The 18,868-nt window shown below is 40.8% G+C and overlaps 1 protein-coding gene across 12 annotated transcripts in view; it reads right to left on the reverse strand.

Annotated features, from left to right (window-relative positions):
- Positions 1-18,868, reverse strand: part of LOC117733509 (neural cell adhesion molecule L1-like protein) — a 49,442-nt gene that overhangs the window by 21,573 nt on the left and 9,001 nt on the right. For 8 of the 12 annotated variants that reach the window (XM_034537221.1, XM_034537227.1, XM_034537225.1 and 5 more), the window contains exons 2-12: positions 6,271-6,440; positions 5,596-5,704; positions 5,313-5,491; positions 5,064-5,186; positions 3,522-3,692; positions 3,260-3,298; positions 2,954-3,065; positions 2,670-2,851; positions 2,429-2,563; positions 1,445-1,585; positions 383-494 (exon numbers count right to left, since the gene is read on the reverse strand). In XM_034537221.1, coding sequence (XP_034393112.1) covers positions 383-494; positions 1,445-1,585; positions 2,429-2,563; positions 2,670-2,851; positions 2,954-3,065; positions 3,260-3,298; positions 3,522-3,692; positions 5,064-5,186; positions 5,313-5,491; positions 5,596-5,704; positions 6,271-6,352 — 1,385 coding nt within the window. In that variant the 5' untranslated portion in view covers positions 6,353-6,440. Of the gene's footprint in view, positions 1-382; positions 495-1,444; positions 1,586-2,428; positions 2,564-2,669; positions 2,852-2,953; positions 3,066-3,259; positions 3,299-3,521; positions 3,693-5,063; positions 5,187-5,312; positions 5,492-5,595; positions 5,705-6,270; positions 6,441-8,576; positions 8,656-12,501; positions 12,551-18,868 lie in introns of those variants that run through there. The other 4 variants (XM_034537217.1, XM_034537216.1, XM_034537223.1 and 1 more) reach the window with 4 other exon arrangements.

Raw genomic sequence — 18,868 nt, forward strand, 5'->3', positions numbered from 1 at the left:
TCATGACTGTCTGTGATCCTATTTTCCTTTAGGAGAACTGGAGCAGAGCTGTAGTGATGGTTTATAGACTTAATTAGCCCAATTCCAAGAAACAGGAGAGGATTGTCTAATTAAAAAGACATAAGTGTCAACATCTAGGTCCTGCAGACACCTGAAGCAGTCTTGATTAAGAGCATGAATCACTTCTGTGACACAGTAATATAAATGCTCACATCTGTTAACTTCACAGAACTAACTGATACAGCAACGTACGCTGTTAGCTGGAGAAAACATATACACTGAAGGAAGGCAGGAAGTCTTAACACACATGTTAATGTGGTAATGTAGCCCCTGACAGGTGTCACCAAGACTAATATACCTGTTGTTCCTAATCATCACTTACCAGGAGATGGTGGGTGGTGGAGAGCCGAAAACACTGCAGTTGATGACGATGTCCCTTCCTACTACTACAGCATACTCTTGGAAGTCAATTGTCAGTATTCGTGGAGCCATATCTAAGAAGGAGAGGAGATTTCAGCTGCTCAAATGTCAAGTTATTGCCTATGAGCATTTTTTTCCCCGCAAGAAATAGAGACAAAAGAGCAGATGACTGAAAACACAGATACAATTCAGACGCAGGCATCGCACCTCTTGTTACACTTCAAGAGAAATAACATTTGTTAATGAAAACCAAAGTGCTGCACTGAGAGAACTTCATTCAAAAACCCATTGACATTTTGAGTGTCGAGTGGTCATGGCTATATCATGGCTGTAGAGCTGAAACGATCAAACAATGAATCAATTCAAGTCAATAAAACCGAAAATTAATTGGCCACAATTTTGATAATTGGATATGAATGTAGTTTTTTTTGCTAGAATCCAAACACACGCAATCTAAATATGTAACCTTGGAGTCTGGGAAATTGCGATGGGCCTTTCCTTGTTACCATTTTATCACACTTTATAGCACAACAAATAAAATCAGGAAAACAATGAAATGATTAATTAATTGGCTGTAATACCAGCAGGACAGAGCTGGGTTGAACACCACATTAGTTGAACACAGCATGGAACTAAAATGTGAGAAAAATTACAGAAACTGCTGCTGGATATCATGAAAATGGAAGGAACCATCATAAGATCACCTAAAGATTCGCCTCACCTCCTTGCTCCCTTCTGACTCTCTCTGCATATAGGCCGATGTACCTGGCAAACCTCCATTTGACTTAACATCTACTCCTCCAAACGGTGACTTACAGATCCTGTACTACGGAATTTTAAAATGTGAATGGGTGAATGAGAGCCACATTGACACAACTCCAAAACCACCTCTAAAAATGAGGGGAGACTCGAAATGCTATTGAGCCAACAACACGTCATTTCCCACAGCCAGGCGAACCCGATAAAGTAGCCATTGTCCTCGCTGGCTGAGCAAGGTTTACTCACGTCTTGCTGTAATACTCACTCATGACCATGATGTTAATGTTGGCCAGGACACTGCCGTGTCTGTTGGAGGCTTCACACTGGTAGATGGCACTGTCCTCTGCTTGGGCGTTATGGAGGACCACGGTGTCATCAAACACTCGCTTGCTGCTCCCCGGGTCATCTGACAGCAACACACGCACACACGGAAAATACGTGTCATCAGAGTTGTTTTACAAGGGTTGCACTAAAGCACATCCAGCATGGCTTGTTTTAACGTAACAAGTTAAAGAAAATATGACACACGATTAACTGATTAGTTGCTTAATCAGTTAATTCAGACAGAATTGAAACATATTTTAAATATCTTTGATAGAAACATTTTCCGATCAGGAATACATTAGAGAAAGTATACACACACACACACACACACACACACACACACACTTTACAGTTAAATACAACACCTAACCAGAATATACGTTGTACAGTAAACTTGAGTTTTGGAATGTATTCATTTTAAAAGGATAAAAATAAATAATTTTTAAATCACCTATGCACCTAAAAAAATAGTCATATGAATCCATAAAAAAGCCTTTAAAACATTTACAGTATGGACCTCATGACTAACACCACTCCTGCACGATTGCATTGCATTTGTTGCTAAGAAATGACCTGCTCATAATTAAAATGAATAATTCTTACCCATACTTGTTATTACATTTGTCTTACATGTACTTATAATCAGTAAAGGAAAGACTATTACTTGAACTGGTAACAGTGTATTCAGGTTAAATTATAAAAAATGTGCAGAGCATCCTATGAGCTTTGAAGGACACTTGGCAGAACAGCTGCTTGTCAGCTTTCTGTTGTTTGGTTGAAGTTGTGTGGTTGAAGTTGTGTGGTTGAAGTTGTGTGGTTGACGTTGTGTGGTTGACGTTGTGGAGTGGTGTAGCTGCTTGCTGCACTGTCCTCCTGCCCTTTGTCAAAGATGCATAAAACCACAGCTAGAATGATCCTCACTCACCGCTGAACAATTCTCCATTCCTCCTCCATGTTATGTCTGGCGTGGGTTTGCCACTGACCGAGCACTTGATTTGAACATCAGTCCCAATCACGGTCAGCTGGCCTTGAGGAGGCCCTGTCTCCCACTTTGGCCGGTCTGAGGGACGTTAAGAAGACCCATGTTGGTTGGAGACAAAAAAAATACACAAACACTCTCTTTGAAGCAAAAACAAACGCAGCAACAAATACATGTAAGCTCCTACCTTCCACTATTACATCAATGTAGTGGACAGCCTCTCCAGCAGAGTTTTGGGCTTTACACATGTATTTCCCACCATCCGACTCATCTACTGAAGATATGGACAACAGCTTTCCAAAGTTGAGAAATTGTGTCCGAAGAGGCAGCTTGTCTCCCATTTTCATCCATGTTATCGTTGGAGTGGGACTACGACATGAAACAACATGTTATGAAGCGCAATAGCAGATAAATATGACAAGCTATTATTTATCTGTAGAGATAATGTGATGATACAGCATGTATACATACTATCCCTGTGGTATACACTCAAGCTGCAGATTCTCTCCCATCAACAGCACTTTCTCTGTCTGAACACCAGAGGGCAGCAGCAGGCCGGGTATTCTCACTGAGGGGGCTTTAGCTGTGTTGAACATAGAGCACAGCCTTCCTCGGTCAGATGTGTAACTTTAATCAAGGGTTAGATAATCAACACACACGTGTATAGTCAATCTGCTACCAGCAGCTTTCTGCAACATGACAACCAACTCTGCTGCCTGTTCCCATGAGAAGCATTTTGATTTACAATGCGAGGGCTTTGATGTGTGAATCACTCACTGGAATTGCCGCCGTCAGCAGACTCATTGCCATGTTTCACTGGAGGAAAAACAAAATACTGTGAGAATGATACTGGTCGGGGTAGTTAAAGTTCCTGTATTGCTCAATAAAGTGTCATAACAACATGAACGTGATAAGGCAAGCCCTGCTTCTTGGTATGCAATGGAGGATGTTAATAACAACATTTGACTTCTCAGAGATCTCTACTTAATAGCATGATTAGCAAGTGGCTAAGGCCACACAGACTACTTTGTAGACCTACAGTTTGTGACCACGACAGCCATGGCGGTTTTCTGGACGATGGTGCGTATTTTGGTGAAGGCAACAAAGCAACAGTAGTCCTGCCGACTGTCTTTCTGTAAGGCATTAGAGAAGTACAGGTTGCCATCAGCGCCCATGGAAACCCTCTCATCCTGCTCAATGTGCTTGAGACCTGGAAAAAAGCATATTCATATCAATTGGACAGAACTTCCTAGATACATCTATCAGGTGCACCAAATGGTCAGGAGTAAAAGTTAAAAATGATTTTACCGATAACCTGATAATAATGACTCAGGTCTCATGATAGCAGATTGGAGTAGAGTGTCGCGTCATCTACATTAGATGTTAATGGGAATGCCCTGAAGGGTGTCCTTGTATAGAGCCGGTGAACTCATAAGTGCACCGTGACAGCTTATTTGGTTTACATAGAGCCATTATTCAAGCCACGGGTCAGTGATGCTCTGTGTCACTCCTTGGTCAGTGCGTTCACAGTACTTAACAGTTTCCTTTAAAACATCGCCTTCAGTCGTCGCTTGTTTAGTCAATGTTCAAGGCAAAAATGTTTGTTTCCGATTTATATTACATGGCACGAGGTGTACAATATGTTTCCAACTAATGGACGTGGACTGCATGCAGAGAACACAATGTTCTGCTGCAAGCAAAGATGCACATCATCCCGGTTTTCTTTGAGATGTTTTGGTTTTTCAAAGTATCTTGTATCATGTGCGTTTCTTTTTTGATTGTTGTGACATTCCCTGGCAAAATTTTAATGTGTGAAACTAAGAAAACATAACAAAGATAATTTAAAACAAGTATTGTGAGGAAGAAATGTTTTCCTTCAGTCTGCTCCATGCCTCAAGGCCCCATCCACCTAAACATCTAAGTCTGTTTTTCTCTCTGACATCACTCAGGTTTGTTGGAGGCGGCTGAGGGGCTCTCAGGGGGTTTGGACAGAAAACTCAGCCCCTATTGACAAAGCTGTTCACACAGAACTAAGGTGACTTTTTACTCAGTAAATTACTTTTCTTTGGCAGTGGTGGGAAGAAACGTATGGGACTCAAGTGTACCTTTCCTTGACTGTCCTTCTTATTGTCACTGCTAACTTCCCTGATGGCCAGTGGAGGGGAAGGACAGCCTCGTCCAAAGCACATGGTGTGACCTGCTACTCATTTTCAACTGAGAGAAACTTCAGGAACACGCAAGTATCCACACTATCCACAGTATCCACACTATCCACACTATCCACACTATCCACACTATCCCACGCGAGAACCCTACACGGCTTTCACAATGACACAAACGTGATCCCTTACCGGTGAAGACTGCAGTGTTTTCCCCCTCCACCCCTGCACCATCAACGTAACAAAAGTAAAATATGACTGAAAGTGAAGAAGTGGCTTGAATAAAGACCTATATTTGAAGAGCATTGGCTGTTTTTTGTGTGTGTTTGTGTGTGTGTGTGTGTGGGGGGGGGGGGGGGGGGGGGGGTTAGCCAACTAGCTAATCCACCATTTTAAATGACAAGCATAAACAGTTGGCTTACCAATAGACATCCAGTAGATCTGCCGTGGGGCCACGCCTTCTGGAGGGTTACACTCCAGGGTGATTGGCTCTCCCTCCTTAACAACAATGGGTACATTAAACTCCTTTGGAAACTTGGGGACACCTAATAAAACAATTTAAAAAACAATCAAGAAAACATGGGAAGAAAATTCCCTTATATGGTAACTTTTAAAAGCATAAATCAGTAATTGCATGTAATATTTTAACTTCTTATGGAAAGGTTACTCACTGGGAACTCTCAGTTCAATCTCCTCCGTCATGGAAGTTCCCAGCTTGTTGGAAGCGTAGCATCGGTATTTACCCTGAAACGTGACAAGATGCTTGTTGTGAAGCACAAAGGTGCCATCTGTGTGGTCTGTCATGATGTAGGGAGGGACAAACTCTTCGCCATCCTTTGTCCATCTGTACCTGTAGTGAAATATTCAGCAGGTTTTCATCAATCAATTAAATAGTCAGCATGTTATGTGTTTTGTCACAGTTCATCTTCAGCTCATAATGTGTGTTTCACTTACTCTGGTGGTGGGTTGCCCCTGGCTTTACACCTGATAGTAATGGTGTTGTCAAAAGGGAGGGCAATAATGGGACCAGATGTGCGAGTTATTATGGCTGGAGGCTGCTCCACTGTAATATGAAGACACATAAAAGTGTTAAATGTTAACATTGGTGACAAAGTTTCAGGTAACAAAGAAATACAACTGTTTTGGATTTGCCTTTTCTGTTTCCTATTCTTCCCTACTGCCTTATATGATGCTGAGAAGGCCACGTTGTCTGCAAACAGCGCTATAATCTGGACAAATAAGGTGCCTGAACAAAAACCACATACCAGCACCTGATTGCAAAGCCTTCGTAGGCCTAAACAAAGACACCTCTGCTGCAACATTTGTGACATAAACAATTTACTCTAAGTTGTTATCTGTTAGTCGCAATTATAAAAAGCTGCTGACATTCATACTCAAGCAGGGTGGACAGTGGGGGGAAAAAAATGGAACACACTTTTGACAAATGTCAAAACAGAGAGAGGGATGAAATGAAATATTACACATTGAGCAACCAGTTCAATTTACAAATATAATATGAATTGCTTTTTGCTTTCCATGTCAATCACAGTTCGTAAATCAACCGTATATTTACTGGATTAAGTACTGATTACGTAAGCATGATCTTAATCGTCATCATGACACTCCTACCTTCCAGAGGGATGTAGAGGCCTGTGGCTGTGGAGGTCAAGGCCACGAGCAGAACAAGCTGCAGGCTCCCCACCAACCTCATCTCCCTCCTGAATGGAGACGGTGGAGATCAGAGAACGTCTCGATGCAGATCAACTGGCGTCACTTGGGATTTGTAAGGCACAGAGGACCTGGAAGTGTCAGATACATATTAAAACATGGTCATACGTCGACTAATTCAACTTACAAAATAAGAGTCCTACAAGGGTATGTTACAATCAGAGCTGCAGCATTGCATTAACATTGCAGAGGGAGGGTTGTTTTGTTCTAAATGTGGTGCGAATAATCACACTCAAGGTGGCATTGTTGAAAACAGGCCACTTTATAATGTGGCTGACAGCCAAGTGAAAGAAAAGAAAACCAGAATGAGAATGCATGAACAAAATCTGACATCATAAAACCCTGTCAAACCCATGCACTTTGCAGTGTTTCTCTTGGATAATCCCAATTAAAACACATTAAAGATTGCTTCTGTTCCGTTTTGATGTTTCCTTGTCCAATGCTGTGCCTCAGGGTAAGAATAATATTCTTCATGATGTTTTGCAAGTACATGTAGATTAGCTAATGGGCTTTTATTGAATGGAATATGAAAGGCTTGGCACACAGAGGCAGAATGGTTTTAGCAGTAGGAGAGAGCAATGGATTTAAAAACATCAAATTAAATATTGAATTAGAACAATCAAATTTCAGCAGTTTGCACATTAAATATCATATCATCAATATATATTAAATTTAAAAAAGGGGAGCGGTAAAGTTCTGTATCAAGGCTAATTTCAAGAACCGGCCTTATGTATGCAAAATGTCCTGCTAGGGACACTATTTAGCTTTAGTTGTCCCTCATTGTTGTGATGTCAGCGCACCACACAGCACAACACTTGTTCGGAGATTACCCTTTGAACTGTAAAGCCTGGCTAGTGGCATCGCATGGCATGCATACTGTAAACCCGATTGGCACAAATCTGCTGTCTACTACAATGGCTAGATCCAAGATGGCAGACTCTAAATTGGTCTAAGAACGTCAGTATTTCACGGCTTAGTTCTCACAGTGCTGAGACTGTGGCGGCAGCACTGGCAATGCCAAATGTGTTCACCCTCTAACTAATCCTGCTATCAGGAGAATGAAGACGGGGAGCTCCGGCAGTCGTACAGTACGCTGCTTAACAATGACCGAGTGATACTCAGGGTTCTTCTAAGGAGGCAAAGCGGCATGCGTTGTCCCTTCTTAGTGAGAAAGGTTAATGTCGTAATTGTTCTAGACTAGATGCAGGATTAAGCTGCTTGAATTTAGAATAAATTAAACAAATTGAGAGATTGTGGCAGAGTATTATTTGCAATAAGGACTTTTTGTGATTATCTTCCACCAGATTGGATGGTGAACAAAGCTGGATAGATAGTTTGTTCCAGTGGAGTAAACATACATTCTCATGTTGTAATAAAGCTGTAAGCCTCTCTCATTCTCAGTCTGGTGCTATTGTCGACTACAAATTGCACACAGAGGCACACACACACACATGCAGATACAGCCTTGCATTAGAGACCACCTACAACACTTTTGTACAAGCATGCGTAAAAGTGGCGCTGTTGTGATTTCAATCACAGACAAGAAACCAGTCCTCGTTAGGGAGGAGGCCCACAGTCCACCAGAGACACGGGACCTTTCATCCAGATTTGTGTTGATCGTGGCAACAACCAAACAGGCAACTTTCATTCATGCACAGCAAATCCACTGTCTGACGCATGCTCAATGAACCTTGTAGGTGAGGCAGATTACTACGTGTTGTATGCACGTGGAGATCTTCAAACCTGCCACTTTAATGATAACTCAACAAAGCTAACAGAGTCCATTTAAAAAGGCAAAATCTTCAGAGCATGAAATGGGGTGGAGTCCCTATGTAAACAGACAACAAAGCATTTGTTTTGGGAGCCGAGGGATCCATTACCTGAACACATGGCAGATCATAGCCACAAATCCGGAGGGATTTGGTTTCCTAAGCCAACAGTTGGCCAGGGCACTAAGAGGGTGACTACTACATGACTAGGCCTAATCCCTGCCAACACACATACAATAACCTTTAAACTCAAAATCAGAGTTGCCCCTCTCCGACAAGCCATCCCCCCTACGGACCGAATCAAAGTGTAGCTATCAAAGTAAAGACTGCAACGTTATGAAGAAATTATCTGCACATATGTTTTTCTACTCAAATAAATGGACAGCACATACTGAAAGGGACTAATGACAGCATACTTTTCAAGTAACCGATACTTACTGGCTTTTGAGTCATTCTACTTCTTAAATCCGCCTCTAGCAGAGGCCCAAGGCTGCTGCACTACAAGTCCATAAAAGAAGTACAACACAGGACCATCAAGGGATCATTCCAACAACTCTCTCTGAACCAACATCTCTGACATGTCATTCCTCCTCAACCTCACGTTGTTCCTCTCATGGTGCACAGACACGCCTCCCTGCCCGCCCCTCCACTCATGCGGCTAAAGGAGCGACAGGAGACTCACTCAAGTGACATATGTCACACGAAAGCCTCTCACTTTGCAAAGAGGCTCTCTAAGCCGGTGACAATGACTGGGCCAAAGCCTGCACTGCAGGGCTACTCAGTGAGCGTTAAAGAATGGGCGGAGAGGAAGTCCATGCATGTCTCTCCCTCTCTTTCTCTCTCTCCCTTTTCCCCTGGATCCCTCCATCCTGCCTTCCACAAACTATGCACGCCCATTTACACCCTGCTCCGTCTCAATGATTTTAATGCAATGTGTCTCCCTTGAAAAGAGAAGGGAGTCATCTTCTCTCAGAGGACCGGAGCTTTTGTGTACTTTCATTCCCCTGCAGTGCTCCGGGGTATTGATAGATGGAGGCATGGGAGAATGTGCCTGAAACAGACAAAGTTGTTGACAGCAGGCCGCTAGAATGTTTAGGATTTGGCTCTTCATTTTCCATGTTCTATCTTTGTGCAGATTTTCATTGTGCAAGCACAGCTTTTTATCTGGGGATATGTACAGTATTTAGTTTAATCTGTATTTCCCCATGAGCTATTCAAACAACATACACATTCCTTGTATGCAGAGGTCTCTGGATGTTATTCATCTGCAATTCTCTCAATAGGTGCAATTTATATTCCAAGGAGTAAGGCATGAAATTGCAGTTCACCGTTTTGAGGTTTAAATAGATTTTCAGATCTGCAGTGTATTTAGGTATAATGGAGATTGTATCTACAACATCATTTTCTCAGCCTAATGGAGACACATTGGCCGTATCAAAAGGGTAAGCAATGCTCACAGTGCTCTGCAGTGTAATCCAACTCGCAGGAACAAATTGTTCACACTCTAAGCCCAGTATATTAAAGTCTGAAATTAGGCAAGATCTCTGCTTTATGAACTATTCATGAAGGATGGCAACCAGCGTTTTAATGAAAGCTTTGGTGAGGAGTTCTGGAGGGAAAGCAATCTAAACTGCACTTATCCTGCCCGACAAAGAAACTAGAGGCGTCTTCCAAAATTCAATCTTGTTTTTGTGTTTACCTATTTGCAGATTTTAAAAAACTGACATTAACTAGGAAGCTATACTTTTTATACTGTTCCTACTTTGATTCAGGCTTGCAATTTACTAATGTCATTGTCAGTGCAGAATGGCTGGATAAAATTACGCTGTGAATTTAAGACAGTTGTCATCACGTCAAACGGACCTTTTCCATGTTTAAGAGAGCATGGCTTGTGTAAACATAGACAAGCAACTCTAAGGGACAAAACCCAATAGACTTGCATTTTCACTTAACTTGAGCTGCTGTGTAGACAAGGCAGCATGTGCACAACAGATTCATGTAAATGGTCAAACATACATGTTCTGGTAAAAGTTACTGGTATGTAATGTGGGAACAAGTTAAATAAAATACAACAGAACAGAATATTCTATGATGGCAAGGAGTTTTAAAAATTGATTAATTAATCTGCATTTATTTTTATAATCGGTTTAATATCATTTTAAACTGAATATTTCTGACAAAAAGAAAATAATTTAAATTGTACCTTGAATTCTTAAAAATTGGAAAGGTGGTCACTTTGTACACCAAACAATTAATAAAGAAAATAATCGCTGCCCTATGTATTTTTGACCTGCAAAATCAGACTGATGTTTCTCCTTTCTGTTAGTCAAATAAGACAAAGTTTAATGCAGAATGTTGATTTTTGGGGACAGATATGTTCTGAGCTGATAGAACATGCATTAAAATACATATAAAGTACATATATTAATATATTTTAGATTGAAAATCTCATAGTTCATGACTCGCCACTGAGTGATGACAACTCGGCACTCACACAAGGACCTGAACAAAAGAGAGTGAACCGGACTTTGGCAATTGTTGTTAGGGTCTCTCTTCATGACCAGTTTCATTGTGCTTGTTAAAGTACCATGAATATTAAAACAAACCAATGATGGCATCATTTGTGAATTCCGACGTCACGTTTCCATCGACATCTCAATCCCCTGTGGTGACTAACTGAGAAAGGCCCCGCTCTTTTGTCATGACGCATTTTCTCCCCAAACAGATGATTACGAGTCTTTTGTTTACGTCTTTATGCAAAGCTCACAAATACATTGCTATTATAAAATACCTTTCAAACTAACTCAAGAAACCTGTTGCATATTGCAGTGTGTGTGTGTGTGTGTGTGTGTAATGAGTATAATTAAAAGAGAGAACGGAAGGAGACCAGGACACACCTAACTAAGTATGTGCTGTAAAATCTGTTACAACAGCAGCTGAGGTTGTGACCCATTCAGGCTTTTACGACATTCTCAAACATTGTTTGATATCACAAAAGAAAAGGCTGTTAAGACACACACAAGCAGACATATGACTGCAGACACTAAAAATGCACATCGTGACAAGCTTTCCTGTCAATGCAGACAATAGCATCAATGATGGATGGGTGATGTTTCAGACAATAAAAATCTGACATATTTTATACATGAACTACTACGAGAGTGCTTCGGTCAAAGCAGGAACAAAAGAGCCCCAGATTACTTTGGTTTAGTACACAACTTAAACGGGGAGGGCCGAGCTATACTTAAGTTCTCATTCTTAAAATGCAAGATGTTGCACAAATGTGACGGTGAAGAATGTGTAATTATATTAATTTACTGGCTGCCTCAGGAAACCTCTCATCCATGCATTCACGCTGCTGAGCTACGCAGCTAAAACTATTACATTGATCTAGGGTGGAGCAAAACCACATGCAAAAGAATAGTGGTTTTGAGGAACATGTTTGTGAATGTGGGCTTTGTGGCTACTTTCTGTGTGTATTACTGGTACATCTTTGCTTTGTCAGTGACACAAATCGTTAGTCCTCTGGAGATGTTGACTGATTACTTTTGGTGAGGCAAATACCATCTCTTCATCTCGGCTTATCTAGACTGCTTTAACAATACAATATGATCTCCCTGCTTACTGCAGATGACAGAAGTCACACTTACTGTAATCATATTTGCACACACAGATTAAAACAAAAGATCCACTGAACTAAAGCCAACATCAGAAAAAGTCCTGCCGTGCTATTCATATCTATATATGATTGAATCAAATGCAATGTGTTTGTACTCATTCAGGACAGAAATCAATTCCTCAGTTTCTGTTTCCATCAACGAGGAAAAAAGTAATCTCAAAATAAGTTTAATACATGCAATATAAGCAATGAAATACAGGTGAGCTTGACAGCCGATAGCAGCGTTACCCTCTCAACACATCAAGGTTTTGAACACAAGGTTAGTAATCTTGCAAAACTAGCATATATGCTCGATAAAAGAAAAAGAAAAGGATCCAACCTAAAAAAACTGTTGACAACTCTTCTCCCGTGAACGCGCCACAAGTTGCTTAAATCCCTCCAAAGCCACTCTAACAAAATGATCATTATGAACGTAACCCTCTGAATGTAAACATACATGACTGCCGTTGTTATTCACAGCTGTAAAGCTAGGAGCTTGTGGAAGACTCCGCCGATGAGCAATGAATGCACAGGAAAACACCTGCAGGCAGGTAGTAAAGCAGGCAGCCAGCCCGGGCAATCATTTCATTTTGAGCCAATTAATTGATTGTCAGGATGTAACGATACTTTCAACAAAAACGTTTTTGAAGAAGATTACCAACACTGCCTTTAAGCTTGTTAAGGTCTTACCATAAGTCCCCTTACCTCTGAATCTAACGTGTTGTTGTCATTACTTAATGGAGCAGTATCGTGCCTCTGTTTCAGTCCACCAAGCAACCTAGTAATCATGCAAGCCTGGAATTCACACAAACAACTCTGACACACAAACGCATCCACATCAAACCTGTGCATCCAGTATTGCGTTACAAAAGCATTGCAAAGCATGTTGCACTTGCCCTGCTCTAACTTTCTATTTCATACTCCACTGGCAGGGGATTTATTTAAAGCTAAACACACACTGGTTGGAACTCTTTGCCTGTGATCAATCTGGTAAACAGATTTGGTGTAACAATGTAATGTAGTTTTTTGAGGTCATTCAGCTCTCACCACGTACATCAGAACGGTTTTGTTTCTCCATCTTTTAATATAACTCTTACTTTTTGCAGTGTGGGAGTTCGTTGAGGTGTGCCGCTCATGTAAGTGCCACTAAACTATTATGTTCTCTCGTCACCACTATAAACAGGAGCCAGCCTGGCATGCAAACAGTTGACACGCTACTAAATTCCTGATACAAAAACGCAGCCCATCAGATAAGGTATTTCCTGAACAACAACTCTTTAGCTTTTTTGGAAAAAAGCATTTCCATAGAAAATTTTTTTGTAATCTTTCTGTTTAGTGCCACAAGCTAGTAAACAACATTAATCACTATAGAAACACTTCCCTTGCAGAAGTGAAGAGGGACAAAGAGTGGCATTCAGGAGCTTAATCAGTTTTCCACAGCTAGCAGCGCAGGGAGAGACAAACAGTCGCACCCAGCTTCCTCCCTTCAAACACTGAGGCCTTGAGAAGACCTCTTGACACCTTTCTCCACCCTCACACAATGTTCATCACTGTTGCAGAGCGGCAGATAACGGAGCAATGCTGTGCTCTATGGCCCGAACTAAGCTGGTAATTAGTTTATGGGATAATCTTGGAGGCCTAAAGTGGTATTTAGCTAGGTTGGTGAAGTCGTTATTAAGAAGACCCCCCCAAAAAAAAGAGATTTTGCTTGAACACCAGAAGTGTTTGTCGGTCCGATCCTCCTGTTAAAGTTTGTCTTCAAACATAAAACATATTATGGGATTGCAGCTGTGTTTAAGGAACACAATTGCTATCAATGAAAATTATAATGAAATGAAAACTTTCTAATGATTTCAATATTTAATTTTATTGTATGCCACTTTATCGTCAGTCAGTTGTCAAAATAGGTTCCAGTCCTTTGTTTTGAATGTTGGCGGTGTGGGGAGACATCCGTTTACATACACACAAAGGATTATGTCTTTATTTTAACTAAACAAAGATGTACATGTTTTTGGTTGCTCAGAGCAGAAGACCTATTAATACAGTGCTGGCTCAGTGTGTGTGTGTGTGTGTGTGTGTGTGTCTATTTATGTGCAGGATTAGCTCCAATAGCATGAGACACTAGACATGATCATTCAGTTTTTAAACACAATGCATTCCTCGTAGAGAACTTGAAATGTGGGGAACTTGTGTAGTACATGTTGATTTCATTCTTAAGTTATGTATCTTTTTGTTTCATGGATCAAGTGGGTTGGGATGAGGCTACGTTTCTTATAGAGCACTTGTGTGAGCATAAATACATGGGCGTAGTTATAGTTGAAAGTATGGATGCAAGACTAGTGACAGACAATGGGAGGCACGGCAGGATATTTTTCATTTCAATAACCCCTCAGAGTGTGCCATTTCCTGCAGGACACTTGAACCATGACCAATAATGCTGCCCTTCCACTCTAAATCTGTTTACATTACACTATATACAGTGGTATGAAAAAGTTTGGGCACCCCTGATCATTTTCAAGATTTTGCTTTATGTATCATTGGTTGTTCGGAACAGCAATTTCAATTAAATGTATCATATAGCAGACAAACAGTGATATTTAAGAAGTGAAATTAAGTTTATAGGATTTACAGAAAGTGTGCAATAATTACTTAAACAAAAGTAGGCAGGTGCATAAATTTGGGCACCCCAACAGAAAAATTACATCAATATTTAGTAGATCCTCCTTTTGCAGAAATAACAGCCTCTAAACGCTTCCTATAGCTTCCAATGAGGGTCTGGATTCTGGTTGAAGGTATTTTTGACCATTCTTCTTTACAAAACATCTCCAGTTCAGTCCGGTTTGATGGTTTCCGAGCATGGACAGCCCGCTTTAAAACAGACCACAGATTTTCAATGATATTCAGGTCTGGGGACTGAGATGGCCATTCCAGAACGTTGTACTTGTTCCTCTGCATGAATGCTTTGGTAGAATTTGAGCGGTGTTTAGGGTCCTTGTCTTGTTGAAGTATCCAGCCCCGGCGCAACTTCAACTTTGTCACTGATTCTTGAACATTGTTCGCAAGAATCTGCTGATACTGACTGGAATCCATGCGACCTTCAACTTTAACAAGATTGCCAGTACCTGCACTGGCCACACAGCCCCACAGCATGATGGAACCACCACCACATTTAACTGTGGGTAGCAAGTGTTTGTCTTGGAAAGCTGTGTTCTTCTTCCGCCATGCATACCGCCCCTTGTTATGTTCAAATAACTCAATTTTAGTTTCATCAGTCCACAGTACCTTATTCCAAAATGAAGCTGGCTTGTCCAAATGTGCTTTAGCATACCTCAAGCGACTCTTTTTGTGGCATGGGCGCAGAAAAGGCTTCTGCCGCATTCCTCTCCCATACAGCATCTCCTTGTGCAAAGTGCGCTGAATAGTTGAACGATGCACAGTGACACCATCTGCAGCAAGATCATGTTGTAGGTCTTTGGAGCTGGTCTGTGGGTTGAGTTTGACTGTTCTCACCATCCTTCGCCTCTGCTTATCTGAAATGTTTCTTGGCCTGCCACTACGGGCCTTAACTAGAACTGTGCCTGTGGTCTTCCATTTCCTCACTATGTTCCTCACAGTGGAAACTGACAGCTGAAATCTCTGTGCTAGCTTTTTGTATCCTTCCCCTAAACCATGATGTTGAACAATCTTTGTTTTCAGGTCATTTGACAGTTGTTTTGAGGGTCCCATGTTGCCAATCTTCAGAGAAGATGCAAAGAGGAGAACAACTTGCAACTGGCCACCTTAAATACCCTTTCTCATGATTGGCTTCACCTGTGTATGTAGGTCAAGGGTCAATGAGCTTACCAAACAAATTTGGTGTTCCAATAATTAGTGCTAAAGGTATTTAAATCAATAAAACAGCAAGGGTGCCCACATTTATGCACCTGCCTACTTTTGTTTAAGTAATTATTGCACACTTTCTGTAAATCCTATAAACTTAATTTCACTTCTTAAATATCACTTTGTTTGTCTGCTATATGATACATTTAATTGAAATTGCTGTTCCGAACAACCAATGATACATAAAGGAAAATCTTGAAAATGATCAGGGGTGCCCAAACTTTTTCATACCACTGTATACTGTATATAACATTGTTTCCCACACAAATATTAGGAAGCTAGATATATAAAGAATGTTGTGCTATTGTCAACAGTTCATCATAACACAGGTTGTATAGATATTAATGGGGATGACAAGGCAAAAAAAGGCACACCCACAAAGCATAGTGAAGGAGACGGGGTGGGTTGCTGACATCGCCGCAGATCCCTGACACACTGAGGACAGTCTGTCCAGTTGACTGTCGCGGCGGTACGGTGGGGTCCAGAGTTCAAATGAGAAAATGGTGGTGAGGTGGAAAATGCAATTTTTAATCCAAATACCAACAACAAGAACGTTTAACTCCAAACAAGCACAAATGTTGAAGTCAATTGAGCTGCTGAACCCCCCAAGTCTGATAGTGGGGGTTGAGCAGCAGAATTGCTTCATTCCTGAGGCGCCTTTGAGTATATAAAGACTTTCTTATGCATTAATCAAATATGCTCACTGCTCTCCAGCTATTGGTTTCGCAATAACAATATATACCAATCAACAGCACATACCCAATACAAATGATTGTGTCCATACGTAATGGCTGTACATTTTCTGTCTGTCTGAGACAAAGGACAGTGAATACACCTGTTGACGCACTTAACTCTTTCTCTGTAAAGAAAGAACTGACAACAGCCACCCAAAGAGCTTCAGAGACGTCAATGAACTTTGTTGTAAATAAATGCTATTTTGTGACGTTTAGAAAATAACAGCTGTTATGCAATACTGGGGATTATCCTTCATCTCCAAAGGGCTCACACCCAGAATGTATTGAAGCCTCACCTCAAGGCGAAATCTGCCTGGTCTTGTAGCACACAAACACACTCTTTCCCCCCCCCCCCCCCCTTCCTTTTAAAAAACCCAAAACATTGTTTTACTCAAGATTTAGCTCGACTAAAAAGGAAAAAAGAAAAGGGCGATTTTCTTTTCACTTTTACAAAAACATATTTGGGTCTTTCTTCAAGCGCCTTGCACCTGCAGCTTAGATTCTCCTCAAACAAGACGTAAAAGGATGAGGAGTAATATTTCTACCTTAACATCTGTCTGAGCCAAACCTCCAATTCCATACATGTGTGTGATATTAATATATCTAATAATAGGTATCATGCATAATCTGTGAAGATTAATGGGGCAATAATGATACACCATCAAATGCATGATAGCATTCAACAACAATTATATTTAAATTAAAGTGTTGGCAGTTAATTGTTTAAATGCTCGACACTAACTGTGTGCTTGTGGGAAGAAAATAAAATCCACTGCATTTAAAGATTTAACACAATAGTGAGTAAACCATTAGAAGTAAATTACTTATCTGCTAACTCATGGCGCACTGGCAATCACTGAGTTATTAAGCATCTGCTACAACATGTTAAACTCATGAGGCACCTCACCAAGTTCAACCAAGCCCTAGCCCCAGGAAATAACCTTTTAAAATAAATCACGAAAAGCTCCTCAGCCATAAATCTTATGCATACTTCTGGTCTCCTTTGGTAGATAAGAGGCTAAAGAATATGAGTTATATTGTAAGTAAACCTATTTATATTCCCATTCCAAAGTAAATGAAGATCCTGCTTGCTTAGTATATAATCTAAATTTCAAAGTCAATATCACCATTATAACTAGTCAAATTAGCTGTAATACCTCTCCTGAAGAAGCCCACTCTTGATCCAGAGGTGTTGGCTAACTACAGACTGATCTCTAACCTTCCCTTCCTCTCTAAGATCCTTGAGAAAGTAGTTGCAAATCAGTTGTGTGACTTTCTACAATTTATTTGAGGAGTTTCAGTCAGAATTTAGAAACACCACAGCACAGAGACAGCACTGGTGAAAAATACTAATGACCTCCTAATTGCACCAGATAAAGGACTCATCTCTGTATTTGTCTTGTTAGACCTTAGCGCTGCGTTCGACACCATTGACCATGATATCCTATTACAGAGATTGGATCAGTCGATTGGCATTTCTGGTACCGCACGAAGTTGGTTTAAATCCTATTTATCAGATCAATCTCAATTTGTATTTGTAAACGATGAAGCCTCAATGACCTCCAACGTTAATCACGGAGTTCCACAAGGTTCTGTGCTTGGACCAATTCTATTTAACTTATGTATGCTTCCTCTGGGTGGCATTATCAGGAGGGAAACACTCCATAAACGTTCATTGTTATGCAGATGATACTCAATTATATCTATCGATCAAGTGAGATGAAACCAACCAGCTCACTAAACTTCAAGCCTGTCTTAAAGACATAAAAACATGGATGACCTGCAACTTCCTGATGTTAAACTCAGACAAAATTGAACTTATTTTACACCTCAGAGATCAATTATCTGGTGATGTGGCTTCTGTAGATGGCATTGCCCTGGCATCCAACACCACTGTAAAGAATCTCTGAGTTATCTTTGATCAAGACTTGTCCTTTAACTCCCACATAAAACAAATCTCAAGAACTACATTTTTTCATCTACGTAACATTTCCAAAATCAGGCACATCTTGTCTCAAAGCGATGCAGAACAATTAGTTCACGTGTTTGTTACTTCTAGACTACTGTAATTGCTTATTATCAGGCTGCTCTAATAAGTCTCTTAAATCCCTCCAGTTAATCCAGAATGCTGCAGCTTGTATACTCACAAAAACTAAGAAAAGAGATCACATTACTCCTGTATTAGCTGCTCTGCACTGGCTCCCTGTAAAATCAAGAATCACATTTAAAATTCTTCTCCTCGCCTAGAAAGCCTTGATTGGTGATGCACCATCATATCTTAAGATGGGAGCCAGAGCCTTCAGTTATCAAGCTCCTCTTTTATGGAACCAGCTTCCACTTTCAGTCCGGGGGGCAGACACAGTCACCTCATTTAAGAATAGACTTAAGACTTTCCTCTTTAATAGCGCTTATAGTTAGTTAGTTTCAGGATACACTCCTCTCTCCTCTTCTCTCTCCTT

Source organism: Cyclopterus lumpus, chromosome 7, assembly GCF_009769545.1.
Source record: "Cyclopterus lumpus isolate fCycLum1 chromosome 7, fCycLum1.pri, whole genome shotgun sequence".
In the NCBI taxonomy this organism is placed as follows: Eukaryota; Metazoa; Chordata; class Actinopteri; order Perciformes; family Cyclopteridae; genus Cyclopterus; species Cyclopterus lumpus.